Genomic DNA, 24691 nt, shown 5'->3' on the forward strand with positions numbered 1-24691 from the left:
GACACTCGAACGAGTGCACTTGCTCGATCAGCCTGGTAGGCAAGGATCCGCTCCCCGCGAAGGGGCTGCATGGGGCACGAGCCCGACCACATGAGCGCACTCCCCTGGGAGCAGCGCACCCAGGGGCTCGAAGCGATCAGCCCCCAAGACCAAGCAAGCCGTTCACAACATGCAGCGGGGATAAAATTTATTATTCCATGGAACAAACATTACAAGAAGGGCATCAGATACAAAAAAACGCTAGTGTTGCCGAGCAAAGAAACACCTGGGGCCCATGAGGAGTGTTGCTATGAGGGCGGCATGAAGTGGCAGATGCTCACATCGCTGAGTTTCTTGTAGCATCAGCACCTTGAGGGCCGCCTGTGCGGAGGTGGTATCGAGGACGAGAGCACTTTCAGCTCTAGCAAGCAATGCCACCATCTCCCTGGCAAGAGAGCAAACTACGGACGCACTCAAAGCCTCCTATCGGAGACAAAAGGGGGTCGTAGTTGTACCCAACAGGCTCAAGAGCAGCGTCATGGTGGCCTTTGTTGAGCTCGCGGGTTCGCCGAGGATTCGAACGGGAGCATCGGAGCTCCCAAGTGATCCCAGAGAAACCCAGTGGTTGTTTTTGCCTATTATCGGTTCCTCCCGCCGGATCCGCGAGGATCTTGGAGTAGGATCAGTAACACGAATGGAGGTGCCTTAGACCCCTTGTGGTACGCCCAGCCGCTCGCTGAGATTCTTCTAGCATCAAGGGCAGGCTGCACGGCAGCCAACCCGGAAGACTTGGAGACACCCTCTCGGAGGCCTCATCCCTCTACCCGCACATGGAAGCATTTTGGGAAGTGAAGCCTGGAGCCCCAAGCAGCACATGACGTAGGCTTTATAGCCCGAGCGCAGAGCTAAGCCGCGCGACACCGCGAGGTTCAAAGAGGGGTGCCCGCCAGGCAAGGACGTCGCGAGCCCCGATGCACTGGCAAACCCACGTGAACTACAGGATGAAATGATGCCCTGAGCAGGACCTCGGGATTCTGCATTGCGCAAGGCATCGGGTGGACCGGTCTCGGTTGCGCATCGGCGTGCAACCACGAAGAAACCAGAAGGTCAGAAAGGGTCTCATAACAACGTCTAAACGGTGGCAAGGGATGGGCAACGCTCGCATTAAAAGCGTTCTGAGCGAATCTTCGATTCCCTCAGAAGCTCGAGGGCTAGACCTAGTGGGTTCGCTCGCGAGAACCCACAGGACGCCTTAGCCATCGAACGGCATGCAAAAAGGGCGAAGGAGCCTTCCCCCGACCGCAAGGTCGGAAGAAGCCTCGAGGGCTACTGACGGGTTCGTGTATCAAGCGTAGGAAATGGGCTTAGGGCGATATGGCACCAAAAGGTCAAATTCCCAACAGTTGGAAGCATCCTGAAAACGGCCCAGACGACATTGCGGCCCACCACCCGATCTCCTTTGGTCGGAAGCCAAGAGCCATGACTCGCCGGCACAACCAGCTCGGGGGCAGGGCCTGCAAGGGACCCACAGCTCCTCACCAGCTCCTTGACTCATGAATACCTGCGCCGTATGAGAGGCATTAAATGACGGAGACATGACCGGGCGAAGGGAGCCGACCTTTAACTAGGAGGTCCAAGGGTGAGGCTACACCCTTCGGACCACCCAAGACGGCTTGCAGGATGAGGCCACGCGCGGCCGTACTCATCCACATGCCCCGACATCATCATCCTCGCTGTCAAGGAGACCCGTCAAGATCAAGGCCATGCCATCGCGCCAAACCCAGTATGGTCCCGCAGGCGAGGTGGGACCCAGCGATAGACATCACGGTGAGGAGCAGCCGTGAGCGCACTAAAGAGGTCGGGGAAAGCTGGGACGAGTGGCACACCCCGCCCAGGCCACTAATCAAGGCTCGCCCATTCATTAGCAGTACGGACGACAGCAACAGCACCCGTCCCGTTCACCGCCACGGAGTTGGCGGACGGGTCGGGAGCACGCCATGGAGCAGGCCGAGCCTTGCATGAGTAGCCCATGCTGCATAGGTGTACCTGTACAAGACATGCGAGACCCAAGACTAGCCAGACAGGGAAGCCTCTTAGTGCAAGGAAGACCCGACCACGCCGCAACCCCCGACCTCTGAAGTCGGGACCCCCTCCATTTCTCAACGTTGTTGCCCGGTCCCTAGCCTATATAAAGAGAACCGGGCCTCCATTCACACTCTCTCGAATTCAACACATACACCCACACATCGCACGAACGCTTGCTTGCAAGCACCCCATTGTAAGTCGAGTGCACTTGATCCAAGGAACACGACTCTTGCCGAAACTGGACGTATGGATCTTCCCGAACCACTATAACTCCTTGTCTCTTGTGTGCTAGGCATCGGAAGTGAGGAGAGCACGGCGTACAATCACTAGTCGGTGGAATGAAACACCGACACTGAGCTACCCAGCATTGCTAATATTATTATTTGGAAATGCAGAAGAAGGTTAAACATCTGTCCCTTGCATTGATTGTTTGTCGTAGACTTCCATTCTAGATAACATCTACTGTATTAAACTACACTAGAAAACTTATTTCATAATAGATCCAAAAGGCGTAACTTACAAATTACAAATATTAATGGTCAACCTTACACTAATCGGGACTTACAACTACTTGTCACTGTTAATTTTATCATAATATAACTACTAATTAATAATAAAATATGTTACTAATGATTAATCATATAGTAGAATCAACCTTATCAATTATATAATCAACACAATAGCACTTCTCAACCTTAATCTCACAACCATTTTGTAGATGCTAATATTCGTCATGTGGGCATATGTTGGTTCAGGACTTCAGGTTGAGATTCCAATTGACACTGCCAAAGCAACAAGGGATTTTGACTTCTGATTTGAAAATTGAATTGTATGAACCCACACAGTTGTTTCTAATTTTTAAATCTGACTTGTTACAATTGCAATGCAAAAAGTTACTAATGATTATTCATATAGTACAAATCAACCTTATCGATTATATAACCAACACAATAGCACTTCTCAACCATAATCTCACAACAACTTTGTAAATGCTAAAATTGATCATGTGGGCATATGTTGGTTCAGGACTTCAAGTTGAGATTCCAATTGAAACTGCTAAAGCAACAAGGGATTTTGACTCTGATTTGAAAATTGAATTTTATGAACCCTCACAGTTGTTTCTAATTTTATAATCTGAGTTGTTGCAATTGCAATGCAAAAAGTTGACAGACAGAGTCGCCTTAACTCCAACCACGACCTAAAACCCCAGACCATCCATCCAACGGCAGAGCACCCCTGCCCCGCTGAACCAACGGTGCGATGGGACACCGCGCCCCTTCCTTCCTCCAGTCCAGTATAAATTTATCCAAGCCCTAGCGCTAAAACCCTTGCGGCCGCTACCTCCCTTTTCCCCACCCGCCCCCTCTCGTCTCCCCGGCCGCCGCAGGCGAAGCCCCTATTCGCCTCGTCCTCTCCACCGCCGAATCCCCCCAGGTTTGACGGATTCCGGCATCTCAGCAGCCATGCTTTTCTCGGTCTGATTTGGTTCGGTGGGCGTGCGTTGGATGCAGGTTTCGGCTGAGATAGTCGCAGGTTACTGATTCTAGGAGGATATGTTGGTGCTATTCGAGACCCCCGCGGGGTTCGCCCTCTTCAAGGTGCTCGACGAGGGGAAGCTCGACAAGGTCGAGGTGTGTGGTCGGTGCTTCAAATTTCTAATTCCGGTTTTAATTGGGTTTGCTAAGTTTGCTCTGCTCCGCGCTTGGTTATTGAACTAACAGTGTTCTGTCTTCTATTTGTGCTTGTAGGATCTATGGAAGGAGTTCACGACATCCGACTCGGCGAGAAGGGTTAGTGATTCTGTTATTAACATTCAAAGGGCAAACGAGTTTTCCTTTTATCAAGGCACATTATGACATTGTGCCCTTGTCTTTTTAAAGTATTGATGTCAATGTAACTCTTTTACCCTGGCGGAATACTAGATTTCGCCATTACAAATATGGGTAGCTAGCTGAATATGTTCCACAATGTGTTTTTTTGTAAGCTACTCCCTCTGTTCTTAAATACATGTCGTTCTGACTGGAGGATTTTGCCTGGAGTTAGTTCAGTCATTTTGTCGGAATCGACAAGTTATTGAGACTGGAGGGAGTATTTTGAACATATCAACTTTAAGCCGCAAAGTGCCTAGAGAATACTATTTCCTCAAGGAACTACTATTTCCTGCTGATACATGTTATGTGCCTATACTGGGTGAAGGTGGTAATGATGCATATCACCTCTAGAACAGACTCCCTAGAAGATTGTTTTGTCTGTGCGTGTACCAACATTAAACTGGTTTTGTTCAAATGCAGAATACTTATTCAGCTTTTATGGTATTTATGATATTGTCTCCCGTTATATTCTTTGTGTTTATACATCCAGTTTTCTTTTTCTGACTAGTAGTTATGAACTTCTGTGTAGGTGGTTGAGCTTAAGGCTTTCAACAAGTTTGAGAACACATCTGACGCTCTGTCTGCTGCGACCCTGATTATTGATGGCAAGCCTAGCAAGGGTCTGCGCAAGTTCTTGCAGAAGCACTGTGAGGGTGAAACATTAGCTGTTGCTGATTCCAAGCTTGGAAATGCTATAAAGGAAAAGCTGGTCGGTGGTGTTCCTCGGTTTTTAATTTGTTTGTAGAATGACTGGCCCTCCTTACAGTATTGTTGCGCTCATGCAGAAAATTGACTGCCTTCACAATAGTGCTGTGATGGAGCTGATGAGAGGGCTGAGAAATCAGCTCACTGAGCTTATAACTGGGCTGGGTGCACAAGAACTTGGTCCGATGAGCCTGGGACTGTCCCACAGCCTGTCTAGGTATAAGCTGAAGTTCAGTCCTGATAAGGTGAGTCCGATATGTGCTCACTTTCTGGCTTTTTTTATTGCCCCATCACTTGCTGCTTCACATGAACATGGATACTGTATCCGTGTGTTTTACTCTTTTGTTGCCCTTTGGTGCTATATCTTTGCACATTCAGAACATCTTTTGTGTTGGCTAGTTACGGTTGTTGTTTGTGAATTACCCATTTGGAATCGTGTAAGTGAGATGACCACCATTGTTTTTGTTCCACAGGTTGATACCATGATCATTCAGGCCATTGGCTTATTGGATGATCTTGACAAAGAGCTTAACACTTATGCTATGAGGGTTCGTGAATGGTATGGTTGGCACTTTCCTGAGCTCACTAAAATAGTCACAGATAACATACAGTATGCAAAAGTTGTGAAGATGATGGGCGACAGAGCTAATGCAGTCAACCTTGATTTCTCTGAGGTAAATGAGTGGACATTTCTCAATGTTATTTACATGCCTATGAAGCAAACTGCTTAGTAATAGCTCTGTTGTTCACAGATACTGTCAGATGAAGAGGTGGAAGCACAGATAAAGGAGGCGGCAGTAATATCCATGGGAACAGAAGTTAGCGACCTTGACTTGTTAAATATCAGAGAGCTATGTGATCAAGTGTTGGCTCTTTCTGAGTACAGAGCCCAGCTGTTTGACTATTTAAAAAGCAGGATGAACACTATTGCTCCCAATCTGACCGCACTGGTGGGTGAATTAGTTGGTGCTCGCCTTATTGCGCACGGTGGCAGTTTGGTAAATTTAGCCAAGCAGCCTGGTAGCACAATCCAGATACTCGGTGCAGAGAAGGTGCGTACTATTTGTGGATGATTTCGAAAACGGTTTTTCATTCGTTGTTCTTTTTCTGTCTGTGATCCTGCTCTTCTAAATGTGCGTCGACAGCGTATATCAGTAAGACACACGAAATTGTGCCCTCTTTTTTTGATATCCTAATTCGTAGTGACATCAATCGGTGGCATGAATGAGATTATTTCTTTTTGTTGTCTGCTAGAATTGGTTTCTCTACTAAGCAACTGAAAATTGTATTCTGTCCAGGCTTTATTCAGAGCTCTAAAGACGAAGCATGCTACACCTAAGTACGGCCTCATCTACCATGCATCCTTAATTGGCAAGGCATCTCAAAAGCACAAGGGAAAGATCTCTCGTTCTCTTGCTGCGAAAACTGCTCTTGCCATACGGTGTGATGCCCTTGGTGATGGTGAGGACAACTCCATTGGCACTGAGAGTCGACTCAAGGTATCTGCACTGTCGAAAACAATTTTAGTTTTTATAATACAAACAATAGATTGTCTTCTGACATAAGTGAGAATTGAACAGCTTGAGACACGGCTTCAAGTTCTGGAGAACAAAGAATTTGGGAAATCTGCTGGTTCCACAAAGGGAAAGCCTAAGATAGAAGTGTATGAAAAGGACCGGAAGAAGGGAGCTGGGGCTTTAATTACTCCTGCTAAGGTAAGCTTTGTCATGGTTCTGTTTCCTTGAAAAATATGATAAGAAACCTTTTATTTAACGGACAGTTGCTTACTCTTCACTGCCATCTTGGTCAATACAATGGACTGTTCTAGTACTGGATTGCTTTATTGTTAGCGAAAAAGATCCCATTGGTGTATCCTTACGTGAACACCTTTTTTGTTGCCATTGTTTTTTTTTTTGGGGGGGGGGGGGTGGTGTTTGAGTTCTAAAAGTCATTTGACTGATGTTTTGCTTTTGTTTTAGACATACAACCCTGCCACTGATGTCGTACTAGGACAATCCACTGAAGAAACACCAAAGAAGTCAGAATTGGCTTCAAAGAAGAGGAAACATCATGAGGCGGAGGCTGCACAGACAACAGAGCCTGCAGCGGAAGCAATCCAGGAGGATGGTGATCAGGAGAGGAAGAAAAAGAAGAAGAAGAAGGACAAGGAAACCGAGGCGACTCCAGTGGCCGCTGCTGATGGTGAGAAGAAAAAGAAAAGGAAGTCCAAGGAGAGCGAGGAGCCTGCTGTGGCTGCCGCCGAAGGCGAGAAGAAGAAGAAAAAGAAGAAATCTGATATGGATGGTGAGGATGTTGTAATGCAAAATGAAGATTCTGGTAAGAAAGACAAGAAGAAAAAGAAGAAGCACGCTGATGATGAGTGAGGCATTCACTGGAGAAGGGAGAGCCAAGGTGCTCAAGGTTGGGACTCGCTGTTATGTAAAATGGATATTGCAGGCTAGTAACCATGCTGAGATTAGTTTTTTTTGGAACCCCTGTTTTCAAGTACTAGCTCGATCTGGACGATTGATGAAACTTAAATTTTGGTGCCGCTGTCTCAAATTGACATGATTGGTCATCCTTGATGAACTGAGATTGGTAACTACTAGGTGGCTGAGAGATCCTTTTGTGCTTAATCTGTGCGTTGGTAGTATGCTGGAGGGACGCTGGTTTCTCGTACTTGGCATGATGGCATCCCTGGAAGACTGGAACAGATTGGGTCACCAGCTGCTTGACAATAGTTATCTGCCACTCTCGTTCCATCGCATCGGTGTTTCATTTGTTGTTACACTCTTAACAATCTAACCCAAAAGCAGAGACGGGTCTCTGAATAGAGAAATAGAATCCTGTTAAGTTGTTATGTGAGAGAGGAGCTTCACCGTCCACTATTTGCTTCGCCATGTTTAGCATGTGTTGTGCTAGAAACCAAAGGCACAAGCCATGCCGTGGCAACGCTGGCTGAAAACTTCCTACGTGGTGTTTGAAATCATCTACCTAAACTCCAACTTGCGGCCGATTCGAATCAACCAAAGAGAAGTTGGAAACCAACCATGCATTACACCATTATAAATCCGACGACCATTGCTGAGGAGCAGAGCATTAGGTGAATAATTCCTCAACAATGTACCATCACTTTCTTTTGAGATTTGATTTCGCAGGAACCCCTGCTCCGTGCTCCAGGGACCAGTTCAGCAGGGTGCCTTTTTCTGGTGAAGCACAGCGGCAGTTGGTCCGAAAAGGTTGCATCAGCTGTTGCTGTCCGCGAGAAAGCAAAGATCTGGTCATCTAGTGACATCAACAAACGGACAGTCAGATGGATGCTCGTGGTTCGCGTGAAGAACGGGGGACAGATGCTCTCTCATGGTCAAAGCAACGATCCGCTCCGCTCAGCTGACAGCCATGGCAAGCAATGGCTCGTGCCGACTGCCGAGAAGCCCAAGCAACCGCTCTTGCAAGCAGCGAAACGTGGCAGCAGGGGTATATCCTCATCCTGGCCTCCTAGGATGTCTCTCCGGTAGGACTTCTCCTGTGGTCTAATTCCATATGTGTTTACACGAGGAAGAACTAATTAGGGGGTAGGTAGGCCGTGAAAGGGTCTCTTTACTCACTTAGGTCTGGTTTGGTTCCATTTGCTTAAAAATAAGCAAGTGTCACATCAATGTTTAGATACTAATTAGGAGTATTAAACGTAGACTATTTACAAAATCAATTACATAAGTGGAGGCTAAACGGCGAGACGAATCTATTAAGCCTAATTAGTTCATGATTTGACAATGTGTTGCTACAGTAAACATTTGCTAATGATGGATTAATTAGGCTTAATAGGTTCGTCTCGCTGTTTAGCCTCCACTTATGTAATGGGTTTTGTAAATAGCCTACGTTTAACACTCCTAATTAGTATCTAAACATTGATGTGACACTTGCTTAAAAATAAGCAAAGGGAACCAAACGCCCCCTTAGTTTCAGTTAGATCATGTTTGTTTCAGATTATAATCCATGTAGATTATACAATCAAGATTATGGATCATGTGTTTGTTCCAAATTATACTCCATGTAGATTATACAATCAAGAATATGAGTCATCGATATTATGGTAAAAGAACACTTGAGAATTACCATAGGACCACAAATAATCTCAATAAGTTGGGCAGATATTATTTGTGATCCCAAGTGATCCATAGATAGTTATTTACCCTATTACTTTTGGACTATAATCCAGGTTATATAATATAGGGGCAAACAAACAGGGTCATAGTCCTCTGGACGGAGTGGAAAAAAACTACTTCATTAATATTTCTTGTTAAAAAAATATAAGCATACCTTGTTATTGCATAAGTCAAACCTTCTTGGATTTAATCAAATTTGAGTAGAAGAGTAGTAACATCTGCGGTATCAAAGAACTATACTAGAAAAACTTATTTCATAATGGATCCAATCCTAACTTGATACCATAAAAGTTGTCATCTTTTCTATAAGCTTAGTGAACCAACCTAAGATAATTTAACCTAGAAATTCTTATGTTCCCAGATGGAAGTATATAATTTTATGACACACAGTAATACCGTAAGATTCATATAAAAACACTTATCTATAATTATATTAAATTCATTATTTATCACAGCTTTATACAAAAAAAATAAAAAATTCTTTAATAAAACGAAGAGACTGAAAAGTCAAGCAAAGATCACAGTCAAAGCTACGCAGGAAACACAAAAATAAAGCTACCAAACCAAAGTCTAACCGAGCAAAATCAACGGGCCATTTTTAAAGTAAAATTCGGGTAAAGGCGATCCTTCCGTTGCAGGCAAAAAGTGTGCTCACGTTTTAACGCAACCCTCCTCCCTCTCCCAGTCTCCCTGTATGGCTCTATCAGCGTCACATGGCATGGCATGAGCACATCCACATCCATGCGTGACATGATCCGGACGGACACCGAGACAAACCAGAGCGAGACCCATCCGCCGCCGCGGAGTCAAACCCTCCTCCGGAGCACAGCACAGCAAAGCACAGCCAGCTCGGTCCCCTCCCCTCCCTCCCCCGGCGCGGTCCTCCCGCTCCACTTCACTCCCCAGTCCCCACCCCCCATGCGCCGCCGCCGCCGCCGGTGACCAACGACCCCCCTCCATGGGCTGCGTCCACGGCCGCCCCTCCGCGCCCAGCCCCGATCGCCCGCCGCCGCAGCCGCCCGAGCCGGCCGCCCCCGCGCCGCCGCAGGAGGCCGCCGCGGCTGCGACTGCTGCCGGGAAGCCGGAGCAGCCGGCGGAGAAGCCAGCGCGGCGGGAGAGGCGCTCCCGCTCGTCGCGTCCCGCCCCCGGCGGGAGCTTCGCGAACAGGGCGCGCGGGGAGCAGGTCGCCGCCGGTTGGCCCGCCTGGCTCTCCGCCGTCGCCGGCGAGGCCATCGACGGCTGGACCCCGCGCCGCGCCGACTCCTTCGAGAAGATCGACAAGGTACCCCCGCGCGCGCTCGCTTCCGCCTCCGCTCTCCCATTCATTGCCCCCCGCCAGCTTCGTGGCGTCTGGCGGCTGCCATTGGCGTAAGTGGAGGAACTGACGAATGCTCGCATCTTTCGTGGGCGGCGCCGGGCAGATCGGGCAGGGCACGTACAGCAACGTGTACAAGGCGCGCGACACGGTGAGCGGCAAGATCGTGGCGCTCAAGAAGGTGCGCTTCGACAACCTCGAGCCCGAGAGCGTCCGCTTCATGGCGCGCGAGATCCTCATCCTCCGCCGCCTCGACCACCCCAACGTCGTCAAGCTCGACGGCCTCGTCACCTCCCGCATGTCCTGCAGCCTCTACCTCGTCTTCGAGTACATGGAGCACGACCTCGCCGGCCTCGCTGCCAGCCCGGACATCAAGTTCACTGAGCCACAGGCCAGCTCCGAGATCCCCGCACCATTTCTGAATTGCATCCTTTGGTGCCATCCGTTTCACGGACTCACAGTGTATGAATGAAATGCAGGTTAAGTGCTACATGCATCAGTTGCTGTCGGGTCTGGAGCACTGCCACGACCGAGGGGTGCTACACCGCGATATCAAGGGTTCAAACCTGCTTTTGGACAACAATGGCATGCTGAAGATTGCCGATTTTGGTTTGGCATCGTTCTTCGACCCAGACCGTAAGCAGCCGATGACGAGCCGGGTGGTGACCCTATGGTACCGGCCGCCGGAGCTGCTTCTAGGTGCGACGGATTATGGGGTGGGTGTGGACCTGTGGAGCGCAGGGTGTATCCTGGCTGAGTTGCTGGCTGGGAGGCCAATTATGCCGGGACGAACAGAGGTTAGCATTATACGCTTACCTGTCCAATATATCAATTAGACATGCCTTACATTTGGTTGATTTCCAGCTAAACTAGACCTCAGTTGAGGACTTAGTGTAGTTCACTTGTAGATTTCTATAAAATTTTCCAATTTGAGTTTGCCTGTTCTGGCACCATTGGTAATGGCGCTGCACTGAATTGTTTAGAGCTCACGTTTGCTTCTTGTTCCTGACCCATGTGAAAACTGAAAACACCCTTGTACATCATAGTATTGGGACTTGTGAGGAGGACTCAGAAGAAATCACAGGAGGAAGATTCCTTGTTTTTTAATCATTTTGTATTTCTTTAGGAACGCCATTTTAGTTTCTTCTCTATAACTAGCCGCTCTAACTGAATCATGCCAGCATAGAAATTGTTTGTCCAGCAATGTACCACGTGAAAGCCTTAATCTGCCTTAAAATTCTGATCCTATTGTCATATGTTTCAGCATTCATTTCCAATGCTTTCTATCCCTTTTATTTTGAGAATTTCCATGCTTTCTTTCATTTTGCGGTTGCGTTCAATGTTCTGTTACCGAGTCAATTGTGACCTGTTACACTGTTTGTGCACTTATTGTTATCCATACTATCCAACCTGATGAATAGCAACTGCATTTATCTTCCATATTTCACTGATCTATTCATGTCTGCCACTTTTAGGTGGAACAGCTGCATAAAATTTTTAAGTTATGCGGCTCCCCAACAGAAGAATATTGGAAAAAGTCGAAGCTGCCTCACGCGACAATATTTAAGCCTCAGCAGCCATACAAAAGGCGAATAAGAGAGACATTTAAAGATTTTCCGCAATCAGCACTGCAGTTGATTGAGACACTACTTGCAATTGATCCAGCTGATCGGTTAACAGCGACGGCTGCATTAAGAAGTGATGTAAGTTCCTATCCAGCTAGCCCTATTTGCTGGCACAAAACATTTGGAATTTCTTATTTGTGTTGAAGTCATTACTATCTTTCGGAAACACAATATTATAATTTTTTAACAATTTAATGAGAAAATTTCTTTTGCTGGCGCAACGGTAACCATTGGTCTAAATTTAGGTTCAATACTGAACTTGCAGGCATCCGTAGCTACTGTAAATGTGCTGACTTTGTATCGCACATCCCAAAAACAACTGGATCAATTCTTTGTGCAGTATGAGGAAACTCAGACCATGATTCTCAGTTTCTCATGATTCCATTGGGATTAAAGTATCGTATGGTTAATTCCAGAAACACCGTAATCCAACATGAATCTAGGGTAGCAGAGGTAGTAGGGGTTTCTGGCACCTGATATGATAGCAATCCAGATTTCCACTGTTGTTACACATTATATTTTTGTAGCATATTCTTTTTTGGCATAGTGTGTTAATTCCTTCTGTTAACTTTCTATGCATGCAGTTCTTTACAACTGAACCTTTCGCATGTGAACCGTCAAGTCTCCCAAAATACCCTCCAAGCAAAGAAATAGATGCAAAACGAAGAGACGAAGAAGCCAGACGGTTTGTCACCTTGACACTTGTTTCAGTTTTTATGATGATCTAAGGTGTCATAGACTTATCTCCATTGAGGGTACAATAACACAATTTTGTTGATCTACGAGTGCATGCAATGAGCATAGCTGCTGTCTATATGTGTGGTTTGTGGGGGTAACAGTACTAACCTTACACAAAAAAATCATAAATGGGCTAGATTAATCACCTTTTATAAACCAGTGCTGGCTATTTTTATCTTCGGTTTTCTTGTAATCTGAAACCACACATATTTCATCAACATTTGCCTCACTAACCTAAAACATATGTACATTTGCATGTTCAATATTTTGAATTGTTCATATAAGATATTTTTTATTCAGAATTCCTGAGTATAATATTAGTGTGGGGTCCCACGTTTGGTGAGTGCTTATTATCGGCAAGAAAAAGACATGAGTGCACACTATCAGAAGGTTTCATGGCCACAAGCTGTCTAGTGGCTGAAACAAACAAACAAACACAGTATTAGGCATTGGATATTTGGATCTACATCTGAAAGAGTTCCGGCTACTCACTTGTCACCACAAGTTGCTAATGGTTAAAAACAAAAGTTGTACAATAGTACCATCATGATTGAGTAAATGTAAATAGAGTCTCGTCCTCCTTTCAGCTGTTAAATGTGAGCGCAAAAACTTATCTAGTTAAATTGACCCAGAAAATTTCTGGTATTCTGATATTAATATCTAAGTTGAAAAAAGGGGGAAAAGGATAGAATGCAACTAAAGGGCATGAAATGCAGTACTAATTTATGCTACAAAAGTAATAGGTATTTCTTGTCTCAAAAGCCATTGTGGTCAAAATTTTAGTGGCATAATTGCGCTAAAAGCAGCCGTATTTGTAATGGTGCCAAAACTCCTGGATTTCTAGTAACTTGTTGAATATGTTTGATAGGCCTCATAATTGAGTCAAAAGACAACTACTGCTTCATTTTTCTGACTGATTTTTCACTCATTACATGTCCACATATCTGCTAGTAGCCAAATATCCTAGCACTACCCTTGACCCATCTTCCTGTTTGTGGTCTAGTGTCAGTTAGTTGTTGAGTACTTCTGACACCACTATGATGCTACCTCACTTATCCACCATGATCAACAGTTTAAGAGCTGCTGGTGGTAGAGCTAATGGTGATGGATCCAAGAAGACAAGAACACGTGATCGACCTAAGGCAGTTCCAGCTCCAGAGGCAAATGCTGAACTTCAAGTAAATATTGATGTATGTTGAATGAACTTATACTTCTGGTACAATTTTGTTTCTATGACATGGTTTCTCTAGAGGTTAATAAGATAAACTTAGGATAGAGTTGTTCAATGTTCTGAGGTGGTGCAACCACTTGCTCAGTCTCAGCCCTTTCACTTAAACTCTGCATTTTAAATTATATCCTACATCCAAGTAGACTAACTTTATTTCTCAGGATAGGTCCTCTGCTTTTTATCAGCCACGGTCCAAAAGACCAAAAAGGCAGCCCATACTATCCTAAACATAATGTGCAGTATTGCTGACTTGTGCTTATTCGTTTCTTTTTACAGAAAAGAAGGTTCGTCACTCATGCAAATGCTAAAAGCAAGAGTGAAAAGTTCCCTCCCCCACACCAAGATGGCGCGGTTGGCGTCCCTTTAGATTCTTCAAATCATATGGACCCATTATACGAACCCCCAGACCCGTCTTCCTTCAGTACTGTGTTCACTTACGAGAAAGGAGCTGTGCCTACTTGGTCTGGGCCATTGGCTGATCCTGCTGCAGTGGCAAACCAAAAGCGGAAGCACAAGTCACGCTCATCGAAGCAACCAGCCACTGCCCGTGCTCGGTAAGATCCTAAGGATCGATATTCGTTGGTAAAGAGACTTCAACATGGAGAAACACCCCGTGGTGGTACCTGCACACAGTTTTTCAAACAAGGCATGCAACGATAATTAGTTTGTTGGTTACTTGTTGTGAGGATTTTTTTGGACATCGTTGTATAGGCTGAGGAGGGAGTTGCAGTAGGTACTTCTGTACATTAGGTCCTCTTTCCTGCTCATGAAGCAGCTGCGTTTGATGTTAGATTCATTTGAGTGGAAGCTTTAGGTCTCTAGCATTTTGGTACACCCCATTACATTGTAACACTCTGTTACCTTATATAATCATCGGTTCTCAGCAAATCAATGGAAATTTTCGACCGGTAGTTTCAATGAAGACTTTAATGGATTGATGAACTGCCCCACATCGCTTTGGAGTTTGTTAAATGTCCCATTTGTAATGTATCTTGGGAGATTGAATTTGAAGTTTGAAATTCATTATGCGGAGTTTGTTTGAATATCCTTTGCAGCTTGGGAGATTGAATTTGAAATTCATTGTGTCAGTTGAGGACATCAGCTTGAGCATAGCTTGTAGAAATGGTGATGTGGAACTTTGGTGACTCGGCTATAACTGGCTCTAGTTTTGATCTGTAAAGGTTGTGCCCCAACTGGTATATATGATTGGAGCTGATTTTGTTAACACCAGTTCATTTGATACCCCCTTAAAAACCAGTGAAATATTGAATCATGTGATCATACCTAGAGTTGTAAACTAATGGTAGGACTTTTTGGGAAAAAATATATAGAAATAATATATGGCGCTGCTCGCGCTTAGACGTCTTTCCATCAGCTACGACGAAATATTAAAAATACCTAGTGCAATATCAGTGGTCACTGTTTGCAACATAAAAAAATAATATGTAAAAATGACTACGTCGGAACATGAACAATATGTTTCATGTATAGAAACAATAGTTACAACATCAATGGTTAACTAATGCAACATGTGTCAGAGCGTCTGATTTTTTTAAAATTCCGGACATCCGTTCCGTTCCATAGCATTATCGAATAATAAATTCCATAACTCACGAGTCATGAGCTCAGCTAAATCGTTGGCTACCAACTCTCCGATACAAGCAGTTAGGGTGTGTTTGGTTTCAAGGATGAAGTGGGAGGGAATGGGATGATCCCACTTCATCCCGCGTTTGGTTTGGAGACAAGTGGGACAAGGACATCCCTACAAGGGAATATACCGCAAAGATCCGGGACGCCCTCGTCCAACAAATATGAGCGGATGGGGGCATCCCACTTCGCCCCCGTCACGCGTCGTCTGTCCACCGTCCGCCGGTTTTGCGAGGGGCGGCGCAGTAGAGCCGGCGCGCTAGAGCCCGAGGGGAGGGCGGGCAGCCACGGTCGGCGGCGCGTCCAGCTGGAGGGCGGAGGAAGATCTGGCGGCAGGGTGGGGGAACCTCCTGCTGCGGGATCGAGCTTCAAGGGCGGGCGCCCACGGGTGGCGGCGCGTCCAGCTGGGGGGCGGGGGGAGCTCTGGTGACGGGCGGGGGAACCTCCGGCGGTGGCACGTCCAGCTGGGGGTGGGGGGAGCTCTGGCGGCGGCGCGTCCCGAGCCTGGCGGGGTAAGCTCCGGCGGCGACTCGGGGCTGGAGGGCGAGCGCCCCAAGCGGCGCGGCCGGTGCTCAGGGCACGAGGGCGGCGCAGCTGGGTCCTGAGCTCCGCGCGGCCAGGGCACGAGGCCGGCGGGGGCAAGTCCTCAGGTGGCGCGGCCGAGGTTCGAGGCAGGCGGCGCAGCCGGAGCTCCCGTGGCTAGCCGCTGTCACACGGAGGAAGATTTACTCGTGACAATGATAGGTGGGGCCCGCTGACGGTAGCTAACGGAAGTTGAAAACGGTGGTCATCCCATCTACTTGAGTACCTCCAACCAAACAAAAAAATAGGACGAACTCATTCTTGTCAACCAAACACGAGTCGGGACGATCCCATCCAAAAAATTGGGATAGAATCGACCCATCCCGTCTGATCTCCAAACCAAACACACGGTAAGTCCCCCAACTGTGGATTGGCTTCATCGAGGCACTTTCAAGTTTCAGCCAAACGCAGCTAGTGGATATGCAACTTTATCAGATTCACTAACCAAAGCACCGACAGTATTTACAATATATTTCTAAATAAAGGTGCAGATTTTTCAGCTCGTGTATTCGATCCAAATCGTTTTTCCCCCTTTCATAAAACGAGCTTGTAAATATTTAAAAAAACAAAATAAGAATAAGAAAAAAAATACTGGAATTATGGGCTGAAATGGGCCTTACGTTCAAGCCTAACGATGATCCAACCTCTATCTCAGACGAGGCGCGTGAGCCCAGCCCAGCCCAGCAACCATTTCACCAGAGCGCTCCACCGCTTCTCCCCTCCGCGCACTCCAAAAACCCCACAGCTCCAGCGCCGCGGCGGAAAGCTCCGCCCCCGAAACCACGAGCGAAACCCTCCTCCCCCGGCGGCGATGGCCGGCGTCGGCGGCAGCGGTGGCGGAGGCGGCGGAGACACGGAGATGGGCGGGTGGACGGGGCTCCTCCACTCCTCCACCAAGCTCCTCGAGCAGGCCGCGCCCACCCCGCACTTCCCTCCCCTTCAGGTGCGCGCCCCGGCGATGTGCTCCGATTCCTCCCGCGCCGCTTCTTCTCTCTCGCTCGGCACCGACGTAGGTTACGCGTGTTCGCCTCCTCCCCTGACGGGTTCGTTTCCGCCTCGCGCAGAGGAACCTGGACCAGCTCGAGGCGCTCTCCACCAAGCTCAAGGCCAAGACCATCCGCGCCGAGGCGCCGTCTCAGTCGCTTTCCGCCACCAGGTAGATGGATCTCCGGAGCCCACTTGATTAACCTGGGTAGCTTCCATGAGCAGTCTCTTGTTTCGTCTGAATTGCAAGTGCCACTTCAAGTTTTTTTGGGGGGACTTAGGGTTTCGGTTGTACTTTTGCAGGTTGCTAGCGCGCGAGGGGATCAATGCTGAGCAGCTCGCCAGGGATCTCAAGTCATTCGAACTCAAGGTAATGGATGGGCGTGTCAAGTGAGCTGGGAACACTGCATTTTGGTCCCTGTATCATACACTGATATGTCAAGTTTAACGTAGGGCTGATGATTTCGTTTTTTGACATCTTGAGGTGGTTTAAGAGGATAGGTCTGTCGGAAGCAGAACAGTGGATGGAATTTACAGTAGCATCACTATCCAGTTGAGCAGGAAGCTGCTATCTAGGATCCTGAATGTTGTTTGTTTGAACATGCTGATAATGAACTAGTTTGAGAATGAATATCACACATTCTCTCGTGTTTATTACAATAAAAATATTCAACTTTCATCCCTTATCATACAGAATATGATTTACTCCACATCATTTTGATTCCAGTTTGAGTGTTGAACCTAAATGTGCATGCACTTGATGTGGTAAATTCTGCCAAACAGATGCCTAATTGATCAGAAGAAAACCTTACCGCAGTATCATTTCAGTGGTGTTCCTATATGTGCTTCTGTGGCTTTTGAATATCACTTGCTGGACTGCTAATGCGTGCAAATCTTGTCTAAATTTGATGTTTGCAGACAACCTTTGAGGATGTTTTTCCATCTGAAGCAACCTCTGTTGAGGAGTACCTGCAGCAGGTGAGTACTTAAATGTCCCTCTTAGTTTACAGTCACCTGATTTTCATGGAGTACAAACATAATATATGTTTTCAGCTTCATGAAGTGGCCATAGTTTCATCCATCCAAGAAGCTCAAAAGGACAACTTAAGGAGTTTTAACAACTACATGATGCAAGTTCTTGAGGTTGGTTTGTTCTTCCTTCTATTGAGTTCTATTTATGTTTGACCAGGGCTAAGCTGCCGCAAATACCTTCTAGATGACACTTTCCTGGATCAGCATTGGTGTATGTTTCATTGGCTATTCAACTTTCTTTATTATCTTAATTTTGTTTGTGTTTGGACAGCTTTACTGCACCTTTCTGGCAACAACCTAGATTATAATAGTTTTGTAACCTGATTCTTATTGTTAATAATGGTTCAAGAATTAACATTTCTACATTTTCTTTTCATTGTCTGTTGGTCATTTAACTTTAGAATAACGGCTTGTTGGTGCCCCAGAGTTTTATAACTGTATCATATGTCTGCTGTAGGATGACTGGCAGAAAGAGAAGAGAGACTTCTTGCAGAGTCTAAGCCGGCTTTCTACATTACCCAAAAGAAACACGAATATCTCAACCAGTGGATTGGCTCGCCCTGCTTTGATGCCACCATCAACTTCGAGTCCTCATGCTTCATCAGGCCTGCCCTCTGCAGGGGTGATGCCTATACCTAACAAGACTATTATTGAAAATAAATCTTCAGTTTATGCTGGGGTTGTAAGGGACCTCAATGAGGCTAGAGGACGCAGTCTACCTTTTAATGTAAGCTCCCTCTACATCTATGTCAAGATTCAACATGTTATCAGCCATAAGGAGTTTCTAGATTAAAAATATCAGCCGTCTACAATTTATTTTCCAATTTGCCAATTTTGATTGATGGCTCAAGTTCCTCTCTCGTATAACCTTGATGTTATCATCAAAGCATAAAAAATATCTTTCTTACGCAGCATCTTAAATCCGCTTCTGCTTATTAATGTTGTATTTTGCTTAGCCTGCTACGGCTTTCAGGGCTGCTTATGAGTCATTATCTGTTGATGCTGTTGGCACAAAATCAGTGACGATGCAGAAAATGTGGCATCTAATTCAGGTAATAATGTTGACTTAGTAACCATTTTTTGTTCATCTCCACTTACATTTCAATACATTATTCGGAGAACAGTATTGTGCCCTGGCAACTTCCACCATTTGGGTTTTGTTTCTTATTCTATTGTTGGTATTTCTGTTGTATATCTAATTCAGGCATTAGTTGGGGAAGGGTTGACCCATCGAAATGTTTCAAGAAAAATGTCACTAGTGATAGGTGCAAGACGCCATCTCGAGTGGGGTCATGAAAAGTACATACTTGAGACAATCAACAGCCATCCAGCTCTTGTAAGTATTTCTGTTTTACTCTTTTACTGATTACTTCATTCACAAGTTTGTTTCCTTATGGAAGTCGAGTATGCTGTTCAAGTGCAGTTATGTAAGATTTGTAGTGATGATTTTGGTGCATATCTATTCTGTTTGATCCCACTAAGTGCGGGGTATCCTGCTTTACTGTTGATTATCTTATACAAAACTAAATTTGGCACTCACACACACTCAGTGCATATCCGTGGGACATTTTTTTACGAGGTGTTTAGTTATAAATTCTGGATCCTGGCACTACCTATTCAGCTTGTGGCTCTTTCTGGGAGTTTCTGTACTACAGTATTTAGTGATAAGTTCTGGTATCATGAGCATATCACTTGGTTGGTATCATATACTCAGAAGTTAAGACAATTCACTCTCTTAGTGCCTTACTGACATGGTGAATCGCTTCAAGCTTTATTTGTCCACCTTTTTACATCTAAACCATGAAGTCTCCACTACAATGAGTTCTTGTAGCGATTTAAATTCTACCATATATGTTCTTGTGTTTTCCATTATTGGATTTTTTTTCTGTTCTCTATTCATGCAAACGCTTCTCCCATTGCGTCACCTGATAATCAACCATGCTTTGATTTGTTGTTTTAGGCTGCTCTTGGTGGATCTGTCGGCAATCTTCAGAAGATTCGGGCATTCATGCGGGTTTGTTTCGAGTTTGATGCTATTCTGCAGTACTGCTGTTGCTTTTGTGCTAATATTTGCACTCCAATGCATTTTCTGTCCTTATGACATGACAGGTACGGCTGCGGGATCAAGGTGTGCTAGATTTCGACGCAACTGATCTACGCAGACAGCCTCCAGTGGATACAACCTGGCAGCAGGTTTGTTTTTGTTTGCACACTTATAACATTGAAAGAACTTTGTATTCAACACCAATATTCTCATCATTTAATGGCTCATTGAACCCCACAATTAAATTGGTTAGTTTAGCTGCAACTGCAGCTTAATGTAAACGACAGCAGTAGTCAATGCGTTATTTCTAGACTTACTGCAATCTGCATCTAAGTGTGAGTTCTTGTTTATAATAGAAGGTGCATCTAGTTCCTTATGTATTGTCTTACATTGGCCCATTTTTAGAGGACTGCTGCTAGTTCCTTATGTACACTGTGCTTGGGTTTGTTAGCTTTGTTGAATGAATCCTTCAATTGCAAATCCATGTATTTCACTGTTCACTTTTGGTAGAACTTTGGTACTATCGTGCACCTATCTTTGATTTGAAGCTTCACTTATTGCCATCTTTGCAGATTTATTTCTGCTTGAGAACCGGATATTATGATGAAGCAAGACAAGTTGCGCAATCATCTCGTGCTGCCCACAACTTTGCCCCACTGGTAAACTTTCTACAATCATGAATGTGTCATGGATCACTGTTCGTGATAGGGGACTTGGGACTTACCGATACACATATTCTTCCACAGCTTGCAGACTGGATTTCTACTAATGGTGCCGTATCGCAAGATACTGCTCTGGCAGCTTCTGAGGAATGTGATAAAATGCTCAGAATGGGTGATCGACCAGGGCGTCCTGGTTATGACAGAAAGAAGTTGCTGCTGTATGCCATAATTTGTGGTTGTCGACGGCAAATTGACAGACTGCTAAAAGATCTGCCAACGCTTTTTAATACTATAGAGGATTTCTTGTGGTTTAAGTTGTCAGCTCTGCGGGAACACAACAATGCATCTTCTTCTAGTGTTTTGAATGAAGGCTTGGTGCCTTATACACTGGATGATCTGCAAAGTTACTTGAACAAATTTGAGCCGTCATATTATACAAAGAGTGGAAAAGATCCCTTAATCTATCCCTATGTCCTGTTTTTAAGCATCCAATTACTCCCAGCAATTCTTTATCTGTCTAAAGAAATTGGAGAGGATGGATACCATGTTGATGCTGTGCATATTTCAATTGCTTTAGCTGATCATGGTGTTCTCCCTGATGGTGTTGGATCAGGCCAGAAGATAGGTGTCATGGATGCTTGTGCAGAGGCTGCCAGCATAATACGGCAGTATGGCTCTATTTACTTGCGTAGTGGCAATATTGATTTAGCCTTGGAGTATTATGCGCAAGCTGCTGCTGCAATGGGTGGAGGAGAGGTATCATGGATTGGTCAAGGGAATGCTGATCAGCAGCGACAACGAAGTTTGATGTTGAAGCAACTCCTGACGGAGATATTACTAAGGGATGGTGGCATACAACTTCTGCTTGGTCCAAGTGGAATGGGGGAAGAAGGGGAACTAAAGAAGTATATGATGGATTGGAGAAGCAGGCAGCAATTTTTACTTGAAGCAGCCCATCGGTGTCAAGAGGCAGGGCTCTATGACAAAGTAAGTAAATTTATTTTAAGGTTTTATTTTTGTTCTTGTATTTTGGAATTAATTTTGCATGCTCACTTTGAAAACAAGATATGCGGAAGGCAGCAGAACTGGTTCATCTTGTTGCTCTGTAGATCAGTGCTATGTATTCATGATAGGATTATATTTCTTCTGAAATCTTTTGCCTGCCTGCTTATTATTTGATTGAAAAAATCAATCTTAAGGCGTTGCTTGGCCTAGTAGCAGCTTTTTGAAAGCATAAACCCTTTTTCTGCTATTGTGTTTAATCATGTAACATGTAGTTGGAAACATCATTTTTGGAGCCTTGAAAGTAAGATCTTATGAGAATTATTAAAGATTCTTGTTACAGACCACATTCCAAATTGTGACACTTAAATCCTGTACTGAGTGCTGACCCTCAGTTTCTTACAGAACACCATCTGATTTATCCTAGCTACTCATCAGTTCTGCCATTAACCTGCTATAGAATGGCTTGTGTATAATCCTAATTAATTTGCTTGAATGCTGCACTGATATCAGTAATGAGTTTAAAGTCATGTATTTTCTATTTTCTTGCATGCATGCACTGATATGCTGCTAAAGTATTATTGAACTACATGACTAAGTTATGCTTAGTGTATCAAATATGATGTGTCCATTGTTTGCACTCAATTTTGATTGCTATCTATATCCTGATGATTTTTTGGCCTTTTGTGGAAATTGGTATTTGTAAAGAGTCACCAGTGGATACAGCCTGGGAGCCCCGCATTTTTGTGTTTTACAGATCTGCATTGATTCATTTTTGGTTCACCTTCACATGACAGGCGGTAGAAATTCATAAAAGGGTAGGAGATTTTGCCATGGCACTTCAGATAATAAACAAGTGCCTGTCCGATGCTGTCTGTGCCATGGCACGCAATATGTTAGATGGTGAGAGTCGCGCTACAGCCCTAATCCATTCTGGCAATGAGATTATGGAGACAGCCAGATATTCTTCTGAAACCAGGTTATTTCCTCTCGTACCCTAGCACAGGTGGAGTGCTGGTTCTTGTCCTGTTCCAATGTTTTCTAATTTGTCTTGTGGAAATTTGCTTGCAGCGTTCAAGACAAGGATCTTATTTCCGAGCAACAAACTGTACTGAGACAGCTTGAAGCTATTCTCCATATTTATAGGCTAGCTCGAGCTGGACAGACTGTAGATGCTTTGAGGGAAACCATCAGGCTCCCATTCCTTCATTTGGACCCCCAGTCTCCAAATGTGACTGTTGATATTTTCAGGAATTTATCACCCCATGTTCAAGCTTGCATACCAGATCTCCTGAAGGTTGCTCTGAATTGCATTGACAACGTTAGGGATACTGACGGGACCTTGCGTGCTGTCAAGTCCAAGGTATTTCTTGTGTTCCATTCGCTAATCAGCAGACTAGGTCACGAACATGTAGGCACTGAACCATGTGAAATAGGTGAACCCTTTTATGCTCATTCTGATACCTGCTCAACTCATAGCGACATACCTAGTGACCCCCTGATGGCACGTACACATTCTTCCCACCACCACCAGCCAAAAAGGAGGCGTTTGTCGAAATTTACTCTGGGCATGGCACTTGTTAATGCTTACTGTTGTTATGGATACTTTTTTTCACTTGGATATAATTAAATACCATACAAACAAGGAATGATATTTTTGTTTGGAAAATGGAAACTAGTTCAGATTGGCTTCAACTAATCTCGAGGGAAGATGAAGGGATATATCAGTATTTTATGTTTTCTGTAATATTGTTCATTTGTAGTGTAAACTATTTTGCTTTTTTTTTTAAAAAAACTTGTAAACTATGCATGTTTAAAATTTTCTTTTGCGGATGCACTTGGCGCTATAATGACATGTTGCTAAACATAAATGCAATCCTCACTTTCTGATGCATTTTTCATTTCTAATTTCGCAGATTGCAAACCTAGTAGCAAACAACATGAGCCGGAATTGGCCACAAGATTTGTATCAGAAGGTTGCACAGTGCATATAATGTGGTTTGTGTTTCAGAGGTGGCCCAGAATATGGACTAATCTTCATCAGAAGTTTTCGGAACTGTTTGGTGTTTGGCTGCTTGAGTACACAAGGTCTGTAGAACCGTGGAAGTATTATCCTTGCACGCACTGGATCTCATGTTTGTCGGCCCATCTTGTGTGCAATGAGCGACGAATGTAAAACTTATTTTTTTTAAAAAAAGAAAATGCCACTTATGATTATCCCTTTCCTTTGCGGGAAACTATGATGGTTATCTTATCCCTGGCCCGTGGTGGCGAAGCCTTCAGATTATCCAACTGCCATTGTTGCTCGCTTTTCCCTTTGCATTTCTCGTTTCTGTACGGTGGACATTACGCTGTCTGTTTTTTTCTTCATAGTTTTGTTTGGTTATAAACAGGATGCCTACGGGTGAGATGATATGCACTGGGACTGGGGCACATGCGTCGACGAGCGCCTTCTATCAGTTGGTCGGCCTGTGTGCCTGCCTGCTTGCAAGTTGCAAGTCGCAGACGTGCATGGGAGTGCCTAGACCACCGTCCCGGAGTACGCATGGAATTGCATTTTTCAAGTTACTGATCGAAATGCAAGAATCTTGGAAGTTCCGTGGGAACTGGAAACAGCTAGGTATATTTTATGATGAATGCTAGAAATCTTGCACTAAAAATAAAATAGCTAAACTTGTGTATAACGTAGTAAGGGAGAAAGGTAATAATATCTCAATCCAAACAGGCTGCAGTGCTTATAAAAATGATGAAATGGATTTAAGAGATCACAGGCGACATGGCCTAACAAAGTACCCATGCCGAGCCGCCTTGCTGGAGCCACCGGCCACTGATTCCAAGCAAGATCTTGAATCGGTGTCTACCTATTGGCTCCTAGCTAGAAGCACGCGCTCAGTTTTCAACAGAACTGAATTCAATCCACCCACCCCTTGAATAAGCGGCAAGTTTAACAGTTGGGCAGCACTTTTTACATGAGCACTACGGTAAAACGGGGTGAACACAGTGGCAGTGAGAGCGCGTGAGTGGAC

General features: G+C 45.1%; 3 protein-coding genes across 3 annotated transcripts; all 3 read left to right on the top strand.

Annotated features, from left to right (window-relative positions):
* Positions 1–3366: 3366 nt before the first annotated feature.
* LOC117837412 (probable nucleolar protein 5-2) lies at positions 3367–7229 on the top strand. Its single transcript, XM_034717031.2, has 10 exons — positions 3367–3498; positions 3576–3695; positions 3813–3854; positions 4465–4644; positions 4721–4885; positions 5114–5314; positions 5393–5692; positions 5939–6139; positions 6221–6355; positions 6620–7229. The coding sequence occupies exons 2-10, from the start codon at positions 3618–3620 to the stop codon at positions 7022–7024; spliced, it is 1707 nt and encodes a 568-aa protein (XP_034572922.1). The 5' UTR covers positions 3367–3498; positions 3576–3617; the 3' UTR covers positions 7025–7229.
* A 2301-nt stretch (positions 7230–9530) lies between these two features.
* LOC117839973 (probable serine/threonine-protein kinase At1g54610) lies at positions 9531–14634 on the top strand. Its single transcript, XM_034720425.2, has 7 exons — positions 9531–10088; positions 10228–10512; positions 10601–10918; positions 11597–11824; positions 12331–12431; positions 13557–13674; positions 13989–14634. Exons 1-7 carry the CDS (start codon positions 9765–9767, stop codon positions 14268–14270), a joined length of 1656 nt encoding a protein of 551 aa, XP_034576316.1. The 5' UTR covers positions 9531–9764; the 3' UTR covers positions 14271–14634.
* Positions 14635–16664: 2030 nt separating this feature from the next.
* LOC117836507 (nuclear pore complex protein NUP93A) lies at positions 16665–23882 on the top strand. The gene is made up of 15 exons (XM_034715947.2): positions 16665–16884; positions 17006–17097; positions 17229–17295; positions 17844–17903; positions 17979–18068; positions 18415–18684; positions 18914–19009; positions 19162–19293; positions 19918–19971; positions 20067–20150; positions 20574–20660; positions 20748–21650; positions 22463–22644; positions 22737–23028; positions 23582–23882. The coding sequence occupies exons 1-15, from the start codon at positions 16753–16755 to the stop codon at positions 23657–23659; spliced, it is 2619 nt and encodes an 872-aa protein (XP_034571838.1). The 5' UTR covers positions 16665–16752; the 3' UTR covers positions 23660–23882.
* The last annotated feature ends 809 nt before the right edge of the window (positions 23883–24691 follow it).

The sequence above is a fragment of the Setaria viridis genome, chromosome 9, assembly GCF_005286985.2.
Source record: "Setaria viridis chromosome 9, Setaria_viridis_v4.0, whole genome shotgun sequence".
Classification (NCBI taxonomy): domain Eukaryota; kingdom Viridiplantae; phylum Streptophyta; class Magnoliopsida; order Poales; family Poaceae; genus Setaria; species Setaria viridis.